Source organism: Trichomycterus rosablanca, chromosome 2, assembly GCF_030014385.1.
Source record: "Trichomycterus rosablanca isolate fTriRos1 chromosome 2, fTriRos1.hap1, whole genome shotgun sequence".
NCBI lineage: Eukaryota > Metazoa > Chordata > Actinopteri > Siluriformes > Trichomycteridae > Trichomycterus > Trichomycterus rosablanca.
In genome coordinates, this window is record NC_085989.1 from 38,286,765 (window position 1) to 38,302,086 (window position 15,322).

General features: G+C 37.5%; 1 protein-coding gene across 4 annotated transcripts in view; it reads left to right on the top strand.

Annotated features, from left to right (window-relative positions):
• The first annotated feature begins 1,227 nt into the window (after positions 1-1,227).
• The window catches only part of trip10a (thyroid hormone receptor interactor 10a), a 57,630-nt gene continuing 43,535 nt past the window's right edge, over positions 1,228-15,322 (top strand). For all 4 annotated transcript variants that reach the window (XM_063015194.1, XM_063015204.1, XM_063015214.1 and 1 more), the window contains exon 1: positions 1,228-1,410. In XM_063015194.1, the coding sequence (XP_062871264.1) occupies positions 1,387-1,410 (24 nt within the window). In that variant the 5' untranslated portion in view covers positions 1,228-1,386. The remainder of the gene's footprint in view (positions 1,411-15,322) is intronic.

Sequence of the window (15,322 nt, forward strand, 5' to 3'; positions counted from 1 at the left end):
TGGATTCTGTGCCTCTCCTCTCTTCCTCCAGACTCTGGGACCTTGATTTCCAAAGGTAATGCAAAATTTACTTTCATCAGAGAACATAACTTTGGACCACTCAGCAGTCCTTTTTGTCTTCAGCCCAGGTGAGACGCTTCTGACGCTGTCTCTTGTTCAACAGTGGCTTGACACAAGGATTGCGACAGCTGAAACCCATGTCTTGCATACGTCTGTGCGTGGTGGTTCTTGAAGCACTGACTCCAGCTGCAGTCCACTCTTTGTGAATCTCCCTCACATTTTTGAATGGGTTTTGTTTCACAATCCTCTCCAGGGTGCGGTTATCCCTATTGCTTGTACACTTTTTTCTACCACATCTTTTCCTTCCCTTCGCTCTATTAATGTGCTTGGACACAGAGCTCTGTGAACAGCCAGCCTCTTTAGCATGACCTTTTGTGTCTTGCCCTCCTTGTGCAAGGTGTCAATGGTCGTCTTCAGTCAAAGTCAGCAGTCTTCCCCATGATCGTGTAGCCTACATAACTAGACTGAGAGACCATTTAAAGGCCCTTGCAGGTGTTTTGAGTTAATTAGCTGATTAGAGTGTGGCACCAGGTGTCTTCAAAATTGTACCTTGTCACAATATTCTAATTTTCTGAGATACTGAATTTGGGGTTTTCATTAGTTGTCAGTTATAATCATCAACATTAAAAGAAATAAACATTTGAAATATATCAGTCTGTGTGTAATGAATGAATATAATATACAAGTTTCACTTTTGAATGGAATTACTGAAATAAATCAACTTTTTCATAATTAATTTTGGATTTGAATTGATAAATACTTGTTTAAAGAAACTTTATGATAAATACTTTTTTAAGAAACTTTAAACTGCATTAAAATAAATAAAATTAAAACTATGTAAAGTCTATGCTAACCAAAAAAAATCTAAATGATACCAACATCCTCGTTTCTCTCCCACAGGCCTGCTGTTTTTGGGACATGCATTGGCCGTATTTCAATAGTTTCCTATCCCCCTTACGCATGTGTAATTTTTACAGTGTAGGACAACGCTCTGTGCGGCTTTTGCAGTGCACTTATCTATTTGACAAATCTCTATTTGGAACGCAGCCTTAGAAATATGACTCGGCTCCTTTAAGAATCAGGATTTGGGAGTGACGCGGATACGAAAAGCCTGTTGATCTTTCGCTTTTTTTGTAACAAAAAAATACTCGTCCGTTGGAAAGTAGCTCGCTGGTTCTGAAGATTGTCTTCGTATTTCGCTGTTTATAACGTTAAATGACTGCTATAAGGAGGGTTTTCATTTTATCCTTTTTATGTTGTGTGGTGGCGTGAGTCTGGATAAGTTTTGAGCCGAACTGCTGTAGTTGGAACTGAGAAGAACGAGACATGGACTGGGGAACGGATCTCTGGGTGAGTGAATTTAGTTCACATTTAATGTAAGCTAACAAAGACCTGAGTTTGTATGTTTGTCAGTGTTTAGCATGTTCGGACGTTGCTGCGTTTAAACTAAACGTATAGTCATTTTAGACCGACCTACCTATCTTTTGTATCAACGAAAAACGTTTTTTTTTCCTCACTCAGTTTCCCTGAAACCGTTTTCTAAAAGCATATGTTTGGTAATGGGTTATATTTTTATTATATCTTTTGAGTATTTGTTAGCTTAGCATCCAGCGTAGAGTTCACAAATGAGACGTTTTTGCTGTTCAGACTTTAATAAGCTAAATGAGCGCTAATGCTACTATTGGCTTTTTCTTCTAAACGTTAAGTTTTCTGGTAGCTACACTTCAGAGTGGGGATCCATTAGCAGTATCAATCTCCGATGTAATGTCTTAGCTGCCTTTTAAATAGTCAAATTAAAGAGTGAAAGTCAAAATCCACCGCCTGACGCGCTGCCTGGGAAACTACCAAACATAAAGTCATCAAGTGATGATTGGTTTGGGGCGCATCGATCAAAACTAGATGCGTGGACACCCGCATTATACCCGCCAAGTTACTGTACTTGTATTTATCACTAGGATAAATCTCAGTTTTTCTCTTTGGGCATCAATGTTAAAGTAAAGTGGCATTGGATACAGAATTAGGCAGAATGTCTGTAACATCTTACCACGTCTGCCAATTTAATGTCAACTCAATACTTCGTATAGTTTATAAACTTTTGTTTCCTTCAGGCCATCTTCTATCGTCTTTCTGTGATAATTTGCTTGATCCAATAACTTATGTTTTAATTATTTAATATCCTTTGATTGCGTATACTGTTCAAATGGCAACATTTATCAATCCCTCAATTCCTACCAGTCTCTCAACCCCTGCCCTTAAGCACCGCCATACCATGATTCTGTCACCTTCATTTTCACTTTATAGATGGTATAAGCCAGATGAAATGCAGTGTCTGTTTTTCATTTGCTGTTCTGACCAAAGAGTTCAGTTTTCATCTTATCAGACCACAGAATCTTTTCCCTCACTTGCCAGAGTCCTTTGTGTGTTGTTTAGCAAACTTTAAGTAAGCTGTTCTATGCCTTTTACTCATCATGGTCTTTAGTTTTTACACTCTGCCATAAATGCCTGGTTAAAGGAATGTTGCAGAGAACATTTGTGGGTCTTTTAGAGTTCCCTGGGTTGGGTTTTTTGACTGTTGTAAAGTGTGGGCTGGTATAGACCCAGACTTGTGCATTTTCAGACTTCATGTCCAGTCAATTCAACTTGTAATGTGTGGATTACAAGTTCTTGACACATGTCAGGAATAATTAAAGTAAACAGGATGCACCAGACCACACTTTGAGTGCCACAGCGGACCGTATAAATACTTTTGTGAATAAGAGATTTCTGTTGTTGATTTGTAATTATTTTTTTATTTTTATAAAAAAGGTTCTATTTTATCATGGGTGATATCCACTCATATATCAAAAATATTTTGTTATTTAAATAATATTTTTATCATATCCAATTCATACTATAACAAAAAATTTGCAAAAAATGAAATTGATTGGGATTACTATTAAGTAACTTTGTTAAAATATGTAAACTATGCTTGTAATACATTAAAGTTAAGAAAATTCCAGATACTAATGCTGTATTTATGTACCAGATTTAATTATATGGTAATTTCTTGCAATAATTAGGATCCATGATGGCAAAGGAGCTTCTTAAAGGGGACATGAAATACTAAATAGAGTTAGCATAAAAAATACAAGATGAATTCACGTATTAAAGATCCTTACAGGAATTTGCAGTCATTAAAACTATATTAAATTAATGGGCTATTTAAATTACATTTTTTAAACAGGTGTAGTGCCATCTTTTCAGAACATTGGAAGTTTGTTGTCTTGTAAAACCTACATTAGTTTACACTAGCTAACGTTAACTATTAGTTTTTATTATTTAAGTCAATAGAAAAGAAGTAAAGTCAAACCAGAAGTTGAGGTTAGGGATCCCCTTTCCTCTTAAGTGGCCAGAAGATTTTTTTTGTTGTCTAGCTGTACTAAAACAAGAGAATCCTCCAGTTAGGTGCAATGATAGGGTTTGTAGCAAGCACTTTGAACATGAGTATATGTACATTGTATGCAGTTAACCCGAACAGACTAAAAAAAGTTAAATGCAACGTGCAATGGCAAAAGATGTGTCTAAATGAGATGTTAATGTTATATTACATTTGTTTCATCTTTATCAATGGCTTTATTCTTGTCATGGTCACTGCTGGTCTTGTTCATGCAAAAAAGTTTTTACTATTCCAATGTCCATTTTTATCCCTTTTATTCTTGGTTTGTTGTTGGTGTTTTGTTGTAAATAGTATTACAAAACCTTGATTAGACATTGATGGGTAAACAGGTCTATTTTATTGCCATTGTTTGACCGATGATAAAGGTTTAAAAAAAAAAAAAAAATCTTCAGAAAGAGTAGTTGTAATGATTGTACTGGTTTTGTGTACTGGTTTACTTGAGGTAAAAGTAACTACTTGTGTTAATCTTGAATTACCTCAGATAACCTCTGACTCTCCAGTTTGAAATGTCTCCAGATATGACTTTGCCTTTAAGATTAGTGTCTTGACTCACTACTATGAGTTGTTTTAAAATGACCATGACGACTGAAAGCTTTTCACACTTGTGTGAATACATGCCACCCTAATGAATCATGAATGTTATTTAGAAGGACAATGAATAAAATAGATTTAACTGCATTCTGTCTCGCTTGCTTAACTTGGCCACCTCCCGCTGACCTGCTGAAATTAAAAGGTTGAGTCCTTGTCACTTGCAACTGTTTCAGTAACTTGATTTTCCAATTTAATGTTTTCATTTATTTATCTTTCATTTATTTATTCACTTTATTCTGATTTGGACCTAATTAAAGTAGTCAATTCACCTGCTGGATTGTTTTTGGAGAGTATTGGGAAGAGAATTAGTTTTCCCAGACAGCAACTAGAGGTTGGTATTAAAACTTCCCAAGACCCTAAAGCTGTAGTGCACCCCTGTGCTTGCTGCACCTCTTCATTATCCTATTTTATGTTTATATGTTTTGTCTATTTAGTATAAACTGATGCAGTGTTTAACAATATGCCTATAGTATGGAATTGGATCATTAGACAGAAGTGGGTGGGGACTTTCTGACCCCGATACACTGGCTCCCCTGGGCCTCTGTGCTCTGTCCCCAGCCATCATCTACAGCAGCAGCCTAATTAGTTTTGCCCTATTTTCTGCATCCTATCACCCAGTCCATGTCCCAGTGATTATATTTTGTTACAATGCAGATTTCTCTCAGACACAGATTCAATTATAAACGCTCTCTCCAGCTCTGTGTTGTACATGTAAAGTTCTGCCCTGCAGATCTACAAATATTGATATTTATATGTTAATTATTAGCTATATTTATATGCAGGTAAATAAGCAGTTACTAATATGATAAGTTATGGTGACTAGTCCTTGTTCACCTTTAATGTGCATGGAGCAGTTTAGTTTACAGCTGTATCAGAGAGTGCATCGTTTTAATCTGAACAGGAAATCTTTGTCATGAATTTGCTATATTTAAATCATATAAGACTGAACTGTTGCACGTTAAAATGCACTGATCAAACACTGATGTTTGAAATAGCGTTATTAGCTGCATCCCTTTTTTAGCGTGTTTAGTTTTTTTAATGGGATGTTGGCTACCGAATTCGTTTAAAATGTCTTTTGAGAATGTAGTTATGTAGGTATGCTTGTGGTGTTTATGTTCATCTTACTGTTCTACTGTACATTACTGCCACATTTGCTAGGTTATGCAGTTTTTTAATTAATGAAACATAGACTTTTTATTTAAAACCCAGTGGTGTTTAAAGATTTAGTGGTAGCTATAAGGTTGTCAGTTAAAGTTTAAGATGCATCCCTAAAGCTAACAAATGCTTACATGAAACAAGCACTGCCACTTTAAACTGCACCTCACACAACATTACAGGGAAGCTAAACACAACAGGAGGGAGCTGCTAACTGCTCTTTTCTGTATTCACAGCATTGATAAGTATTGCTTTGATGTATATGGGAGGGAGATATGTCACCCCTCATGCACAAGGAACAGTGATAATTGTTCTTTTTTTGGATCTGGTATCACATGGCTATGATGTTTGGTTTGAACCAGGGACGCAGACTTCAGCAGGTTGGCTGTGGTAATAGTGTCACAATTAGTAGAATTTTCTGATGAAATGAGTGTACCTTGCCTTTCCAGTAATCTTTTTTTCTTGGTGGTATGGCAAGCTTTAATATTTTTGTAGCTAATGGTGCTGTCTGCCATAAGGTGTTTGTAGTTTGAGATACATGATGTTTGCTGCTGCGGTCACTACATCAAATTATGAAGGATTTCAATAACTAACACTTTTTCTATAAATCATAATACCACCATGGTGTAAACCAACTAATACTTTATATAAGTTAAGGAGCATTTTGTCTGAATGCAGAGCTTGTTAAATGCACACATTGATTAATTAAGTGTTCAGCTTATTCAGTGTTTGGGCATTGTAGCCTAGCGGTTAAGGTACTGGACAAAAGGTCTCTGGTTCAAGCCCCACCACTGCCAGGTTGTCACTGTTGGACCCTTGACCCCTTAACCCTCAACTGCTTAGACAGTATACTGTCACAGTACTGTAAGTTGCTTTGGATAAAAGCATCTGCTAAATGCTGAAAATTTAAATGTAAATAAAAAACATACATCCTGAAACAATGTTAGTTAGGGCTTATTTCTTACACTAAAACTTTATGAATAAGTTTTTCATTGTTATGCTAACATTGACACTAAATGCCACTTCTTACATTGTGCATTGTTTTGGTCCTGATTACAGTCTAATGTTCTATAAACTATTTGTCATCACCCCAATCTATTTTTGTGTTTTTTTTTCTACATTACCTTGTCTTTTGAAACAAGAGACATTGCATACATGTCAAGATGTATGCTGGATTATAGAAAAAGCATTTAAGAAAGGAAGTAAACATGTGTTTCATTGACTACAACGAAGCCTTCGGCTGAGTTGACCACACAAAATTATGAAATGTCCTTTAGATTTTGGGAATATCAGAACATTTCATTTTAATGAGGACTCGCTACACTGATCAACTGATTAACAAGCCATCGTTTTAAGGAAAGTTATAACCAACAGACTAGCTCCACATTTGCAAATGAGTAAGAAAAGGCTGCATTCTGTCACCATTCCTGTTCAACCTGTAATTTTATAATGAGAGAAGCAGAACTGAAGCAAAATCAAGTCAAGTATTCAGGGTTGGTGGAAGAGACATTCGTAGCTTTCAATACTCAGATGACAGCACTCGTAGCAAAAATTAGGAAGTCCTGAAGGCTCTTATAAGAAAGTAAAAATGAGACTATGAGACTTCAGTTCAATGAAATGACACCTGAATGCCCCAGGCTAGCACACACCTCCTTTAACACATTCTTTACATTGGCCAGCAGCAGATGTTTACAGAAAACCCTAAACACTTGGAGAAATGCTCTGTTCTTTCTGTATTTTTCTGCTTCTACCAGACAGGAGAAGTCACTATTTCAGTGGCAGGGTGGTGACTACCCATCCAGTGCTTCCTTTTTCAGATACAATCTATTAGGAGGATTGCCTTTGGGTGTGGATGAGAGAATGTCTATGACGCCTTGTTATGATCTTGTGCCCCATTCTGGGTGTATAACAACCTTTTGTGTAAACACTAGCTACCTAGTGTTTCCAGGATAGGATGATTTATTAAAAAAAAAAAAAAAAGCATATGTGAAAGTAAATGAATGAATAAATGTCACAGCCCTGCTTTGCTTTGAGTACGTATTTGATGTGTTAGTGTTAAACCATTTTTTGAGTGTGAGTCAGCCTATATGGGTAAATTCCAGATGCTAGTATCGGAATCAGTGCATCTTAGAATCCCAAGCATTGTATTGGAAGATGGGATGGGCTAGTTGGGCCAGTGCAGCATTACCCGTGCTTCTGGTTCCCTCTCTGGTGGAGCAGGTCAGCTGAATGAGTTTGAATGAGTCTGAATGAGTCAGAGTGATGTAAATAAGCCAAGGTGGAGACTGTATAAGAGACAGAGATAGTGAAGCCATTGTTTTAAGTCTTGCCTGCCTAGTTATTAAGCAGTGTACAGCCTAGTCGGTTCTGTTTTTCATTTATTCATTAAGGACAATTGATGGCAATGTAACATGTCTCCACTGTTCCTTGTAAATCAATTTGCTGATTTTGGCAGCTCTGGAGCTTGCTTCTGCTTTATGTAAAATGTTTGTGTGTGTGTTTTCTGCTCACAAATTCTTTGCCTGGATTTGTATGCGTGCTTTCTAAACAACTCTCAAAAATGTAGCACAGCAGGCCCTGTATTAAGTCATTATAGCAGTGTGACTGGTGGAAAAGACATTTGCCAATGACTTTGACTGGGATACTAATGTCACAGTGGTGCCTGGCATGGTACTTTGTTTTTTTCCTAGCATGCTGATTTGTTTTTTACTTTGCTAGGGAGGGATAGGACAAGGGCAGGGTTTAAAAAAACACCAGGAGGGGTTAAGAGTAAACTGAACATAGCACTGCAGGGCTTTCTGTAATCAGACCTGCATGTTTTAAATCGTTACGTATGCCTTAAATTTGTCTGAATGGCTGAAAGGCTGATTCAACTTTTGGTGCGTAAATAGTTAGGATGTTTGTTCTTTTTGTATACATTTTTTTTTTACTTTTTTGTTTCAAATCAGCATGTCCATATTTTACCTCTTTTATTAGTGCAATTAATTGAATAACTTCATTTATTCTCTTATTTCAGTGATCCTGTTTTTCTTTTTACACATGTTGTTGTAGTATGCTAGTGTAAATTCTGGTATAATGCTGCATTAAAGGTGGAAATAAATCTGAAATAGTAATTGGTAGTTTGTTTTGTCTCATTTCTTATATCACAAAAGCCTAAAATTTTTTCCTGCGGTGTGTATACTTTTTATATCTATTGTAAAGGCATGCCTGGTCAGTCTTTACCAGCTTCAGATTGAATACACAGTGCCTGCGTAGTGTGTAAAAACCATTATTATTGTACTCTATTCACAGCGACCATTTGGGATTTGTACTGGTGGATTAAAACAAGTGAAACAGCAGAAATTGCATAACGGTACATCAGGGCTCAGACAGCTGTGCTTGCTTATTTTATATCGATGAAAAACTAGAAACAAACTGTAGTTAAAATGGAGATCAGTTACAAAAAATCTTTTACCAGTATTGCAGGTGCATGGGTTCTTAGTGACTACATAACCTTGTAAATGAAAACTGTAAACTAAAAAATGCCTTTTTAAGGCATTCATTTAAGTGATTTAAGGTCACTGTAGATCATGGTGCAGATGTCAACCCTGACCGTTGTCAAGTCAATTTGATTTGTATAGCTATTTTTACAGTGCACATTGTCTCAAAGCAACTTTACAGAATCCAGGACCTACAGACCAAAAACCCCTGTTGAGCAAGCCGAGGGTAACAGTGGCAAGGAAAAACTCCCTTAAAATTACAGGAAGAAACCTTAAGAGGAACCAGACTCAGCAGGGACACATCCTCCTTGGGTGGCCTGGAGGACAAGTTAAATAAATAGGATTTACACAAATCAAACATACACAAAATAAATTAAACTAAAAGTCATAACTAGCAAAAAATAATTGGAGTTTTTCATTATTTGTCTGTGATAAAGTCCGTAGTGAGTTCTTGACATTTTTGGTGCAAACTAGCCAGGTCTCCGTCACATCTAGCAGGAGCAGCATTGTTGGCATAGCAGTCTCGACGTGTCTTTAGTCTTGGGGTAAAACAGAAGATGTAGTTAAAATGTGAAATCGTTAAGAGTAAAATGTCAGTTTTGCAGAGAGTAGCATTAGACTCCGGCACCCCTAATTATTACAGCATAACTAAAAGGGAGAGCGAGCAGGTAACAAAGTCATGAAGGCTTTCACAGGACATCACAGCCCACCAATGCCCTTCCCTTAATTAATAATCTCAAAATGCACCTGGTGCCTACATACTTTGTGCTATAATTATTAGAGATGGAACGATCGATCGGCTATAAATCGATATATACTTCCCAAATGTAGCCGATCCGATCGTGTGATCTATAAAGACCATGTTAAGCTTAACAGCTCAGTGGATTGATCCAGACTTTGAGCTACAAAGCACCAACCATCACATCACCATTCATCAACCATCGTACAGAAACCATCGTGAAAGCTCTTCACGACCTAAAATAACATCATTAAAGTTGTGCATCATACATAGTTCAGGATCAGCTGCTCTGACTGACAGAAAACTTTTAGCTCCACAGACGGAACGAGTCTGACTCGGTTACAGATCTGTGGTAATAGCAGTTTAATTAAGCTTTTTAATTGAGCTTTTTAATGTAAGAGAGTCACACAAAATGTTCTGTAGTAGCTGGTGTTTATTTAAAACCACGACATTAATTAATAACAGTAAACACTGAGAGATAACTGAGAAGAGAAACTTATGCTTCGCATAAAATGAATCGACTCATGAATCACTTATGTCGATACTGTGAACAGAGCGTCTCTCTTAAAGGCACACACACGTCAACGCTTCTGTCACAGGTTTATCTTCACTGTTAGACCTATTTTTAAGGTTTTTTCAGACTGAACTGTATAACATCTAACGTGCGTGTGTGCGTGGTCAGTTAGACTAATGAGATATGTCTCCCGTGGGTGAAAAATGAATTGCTTTAGTTTTAGAAGTAAAAAATCGGCATCGGCTATCGGCCGATCACGCTGAAAAGAAATCAGAGATCGAAATCGGCGTCAAAAACCCAATCGGTACATCTCTAATAATTATAGATTAATGTAAGCATAAATAATCTAATAAACATGGGTGTTGTGTTTAATATTAATTGCCTTTTTAAATCCAAAAGTCATTTCATGAGCTGTCTTATTTTATCTAAAAAAAAACTGGCCTGTTTTTACACAATAGAGCAAAACCTAAATCGGCCTTTCCCTTTAGATAATATTGATTTGCTTATCTTAGCCTGTATAATAAGACATTGATTGTAAAAAGTATTTGCATGCATGACCACTCATCCTGCTTTTAATGCAACAGTTTGTAAGTAGGCAAATTCACCCCCTCTTAGCGACCTTAGACCAGCCATTTAATTAAATATATATGAAGAATAAAATGAAGGTTAGCAATTGAGTATATTTAACTATAGAGCTAGGATATTTTAATCTTCTGTGGCAAAGTTCAACCAGAAGAGGGACAATCTACAGCATGTATTTATCATGCAAATAATGGCTCATATTGTCATAGGTTATAATTCCTAAATGCATTCATAAATACATCAGCCTACTTATGACTTGCTGCATCTGACCAATGATTTGAACGAGAGTGTTCATTTATGTTTTTTGTAGAGATGGGACGATCGATCGGCTACGAATCGGTATCGGCCGATTTTTATTCAAAATATGCGATCGGCGATATTTCCTAAAAGTAGCCGATCCGATCGTGTGATATATAAAGACCATGTTAAGTTAACAGCTCAGTGGATTGATCCAGACTTTGAGCTACAAAGCACCAACCATCACATCACCATTCATCAACAATCGTACAGAAACCATCGTGAAAGCTCTTACGATGTAATTTTGCTGATTGTAATATTTACTTTAAAAAGATAATTCAACCCGGTCACATCTGAGTCGATTCTATCAGCACGTTATATAAACTCCTGGTTCACTTTAGTAAATCGGAAGCGGTTCTTACTTGTGATGTAGATGAGAACAGAAAACGTTACAGAGCCAATCCGAGGCAAAAGTTTATTCATTTAATGTAAGAGAGTCACACAAAATGTTCTGTAGTAGCTGGTGTTTATTTAAAACCACGACATTTAATTAATAACAGTAAACACGGAGAGATAACTGAGAAGAGAAACTTACGCTTCACATAAAAACGAATCAACTCATGAATCAATGAATCACTTATAGCGATACTGTGAACTCTGCGTCTCTGTAACTCTGTAACTGCGTCTCTTTTAAAGGCACAAACACACACACGCGCGCGCTGCTCCGGTTTATCTTTACTGTGAGGCTCTTTTTAAGTTTATTTACTGCTAACCCCCCCCGATCGGAATCGCCTATCGGCCGATGTCCCTGAAAGGATATCGGAGATCGGAATCGGTGCCAAAAACCCTGATCGGTCCATCTCTAGTTTTTTGCCATTAAGTGAACTGCATTGCATATTGACCATAATTGGGACAGTGGTAGCCTAGTGGGTAGAGCTTTGGGCTATCAATTAAAAGGTTGAGAGTTTGAATCCCAGCTCTGTCATGCTGCTCCTGTTGGGCCCTTGAGCAATATGGGATATGCAAAGAAAGAATTTCATTGTACTGCACACCTGTTTGTGTTCATATGACAAATAAAGGCATTGTTTTATTTTTGGTTCTGTGTTTATAGATTCCTTATTGTGGGAGCTGGAGGTAGGATGAGTTCACACATGGGCCAGCTTGTTAAGAATTTGCTGCTGGATGTTGTTCTAATACAGTCAGGTTAATTCCGGTATAGCCAGGCTTTTGATGGTGTGTGGTGGGAAACATTTCTTTATCTTTACTTACAAGCAGGCATGCCTGTGCTTGTGTGCTCATATATGCAGCCTGGCCAAAAAAGGAACTTGTAAGAGAAACTCTACAGAGCAGCTCTTCTCAGTCTCTCATCGCTGTTGAACATGTGGGTTTTTTTCCTTACAAAAAAAAGGTGCCGAGTCTGTAGCCTTTTCTTTTGATTTTTACTTGCTTGCTTTGTAAGAAAATAACATGCCTAGACCTTGTTGAAATATAGCAGGAAGTGAGAAATAAATCCAAGTTCTGTCTTAGAGATGACTGTGCCCCAGTACTCTTCCCCTGCTCTAGGAAGGCGTCCCTCTGATAACGCAGCTGAGGGTCAAGGGTGACAAACGTGCAGGGAATCCAAGGAATGTCAACTAAGTATAAACACAAATCAAACAACTTGCATTATTGCTGGCTCTTTAGCAAGGTGTTCAACCTACAGTGCACTTTATTTAACACAATGTTTGTCATGATAAAAAGTATTTAGTCACATACAGATTAATTAACTTTTTTGCCTGTACACACAATGCCTTGTACAAAAAAATGCAAAATCAAATTTTACAACAAATGTGTTTATGTAAATGTTACATAAATCAGGTTTTTTATGTTTAAGCATCTATACAGCACTTTTCCAATATACACTACAAAGACAACAGTAAAATAAGATGTAATAAAATAAAACGGGCCAGTGATAGCTCAGTGGTTAAGGTACTGGACTAGTAAACAGAAGGTTGCCGGTTCAAGCCCCGCCACCACCAAGTTGCCACTGTTGGGTCCCTAAGCAAGGCCCTTAACCCTCAATTGCTCATCGTGTTCCGCTCATTGTGTAAGTCACTTTGGATAAAAGCGTCTGCTAAATGCTGAAAATGTAAATAAAACAAACATATTAAAACATCACACACAAAAAAGTTTAATGCATACAGATGTGACTCAAACCTTTTAACATCTCCACAGACCCTACAAGTCTAATATCTAAAGCCAGCTATTCCAGCAATAACCACAAAAGCACAATCATATTTTTTTGTTTCCATTTGGTTCTATGGACTACCAATAACCCATGGCTGCTGAACCTCAGCCTCAGCAACAACTCGAATACATCCCGATCCATTTTCATGCACCGTTTAGTATGTACCCCTAAACTGCTGTTATATGCTCCCTTCTTATTGTCCTTGTTAGTTTGTGAGCAGCAGCATTTTGGACCAGTTGGAGTGATGTCATAGTTCCTTGACCGAGACACGTAAATGAAGAATTAAAATAATCTAACCCTGATGGTATAAAAGCATATTTTTCTGTGTCATGAAAGGAAAGCATTTTCTGACTTTAGCTGTATTTCTTAATTCTTAAAAAGTTAAGTAGCAGTCATGCTGAAGGTGATGGAGTCTTTTTTTATATTGTTGAGACATGATTAAATGATAAGATGTAAGAATAAACATCTTGGGTCAGATTAGCCATTATTTTATTGTGGATGGACACTAGGAAGGCTTGAAAATGCCAAAACACAGACTGGTCACTTCATTAGGCTTTGTGTGAACTGCAAAGCAGCACCAGACCATTACACTACCACCACCATGTTTGTGTTAATATGATGTCCAAATGCGAGACGAGCCGTTGTGTTCTTTTCGGTAGTTTGCACTCTGCAGCTCTCCCATGCATGCCATTTTTGTCCAATGTCTTTTTTTATTGTGTAATTGTGTACATTAGAGATGGACCAATCGGGGTTTTTGGCACCGATTCCGATCTCCTTTCAGGGACGTCGGCCGATAGCCGATTCCGATCGGGGGGGATTAGCAGTAAATAAACTTAAAAGGAGCCTCACAGTAAAGATAAACCGGAGCAGCGCGCGCGGGTGTGTGTGTGTGTGTGTGTGTGTGTGTTTGTGTGTGTGTTTGTGCCTTTAGAAGAGACGCTTTGTTCACAGTATCGCTATAAGTGATTCATTGATTCATGAGTTGATTCGTTTTTATGTGAAGCGTAAGTTTCTCTTCTCAGTTATCTCTCCGTGTTTACTGTTATTAATTAATGTCGTGGTTTTAAATAAACACCAGCTACTACAGAACATTCTGTGTGACTCTCTTACATTAAAAAGCTTCATTAAAAAGCTTAATTAAACTGCTATTACCACAGATCTGTAACCGTCAGACTCGTTCCGTCTAAGGAGCTAAAAGTTCAGCAGATGATCCTGAACTAACGAATTTGCTAATGAATAAACTTTTGCCTCGGATTGGCTCTGTAACGTTTTCTGTTCTCATCTACATCACAAGTAAGAACTGCTTACGATTTACCAAAGTGAGCCAGGAGTTTATATAACGTGCTGATAGAATCGACTCGGATGTGACCGGGTTGAATTATCTTTTTAAAGTAAATATTACAATCAGCAAAATTACATCGTAAGAGCTTTCACCATGGTTTCTGTACGATTGTTGATGAATGGTGATGTGATGGTTGGTGCTTCGTAGCTCAAAGTCTGGATCAATCCACTGAGCTGTTAACTTAACATGGTCTTTATATATCACACGATCGGATCGGCTACATTTAGGAAATATCGCAGATCGCCGATAGAATATTTTGATTAAAAATCGGCCGATACCGATTCGTAGCCGATCGATCGTCCCATCTCTAGTGTACATTAACCTTAACTGAGACAAGTGAGACCCAAAAGTTCATCTGGGTTTTTGTGACCCCCTGGATTAGTTGTTGATACATTCTCGGTGAAGTTTTTCATAGGCCGGTCACTCCTGGGAAGGTTCACCACTGTTCCAAGTTTACTGTATTTGTCATTAATGACTTCACTGTGGTTTGGAAGTCAATGAGCCTTAGTAATGGCTTTGTAACCCTTTTTCACATCTGTATTGGAATCTCTATAGAATGTGCATCATGTGCTGCTTTTTGAGACCTTATGGCCTGACAGGTTCTGTTTAAGTGGTGGTTGGATTCCACAGGTCTGGGAGTAACCATGTCTGGGTGTGGCTGGTAAGATTGAATTTACCTGTCAGTTGAATTTGGTTGACTTGGTACCTAAAGGGGCAATTACTTTTTCACATAGGGAGAGGTAGGGCTGAAAATTATTTTCCTTTCTTAGATGCAATAATTTTTTATTGGCACTAGACATGAAAATAAGTAGTTTTGCCAGATAAATTTAAGATTAACACTTTTATAACAGTTTACAGCAGATCTCTGATAATTTATCTGCACTACATGATTAGATCATACTCTTGTTGGAAATCCTATTCAATATCTAGTCTTCTCTTATTTTGCTATTATTGCCCTGG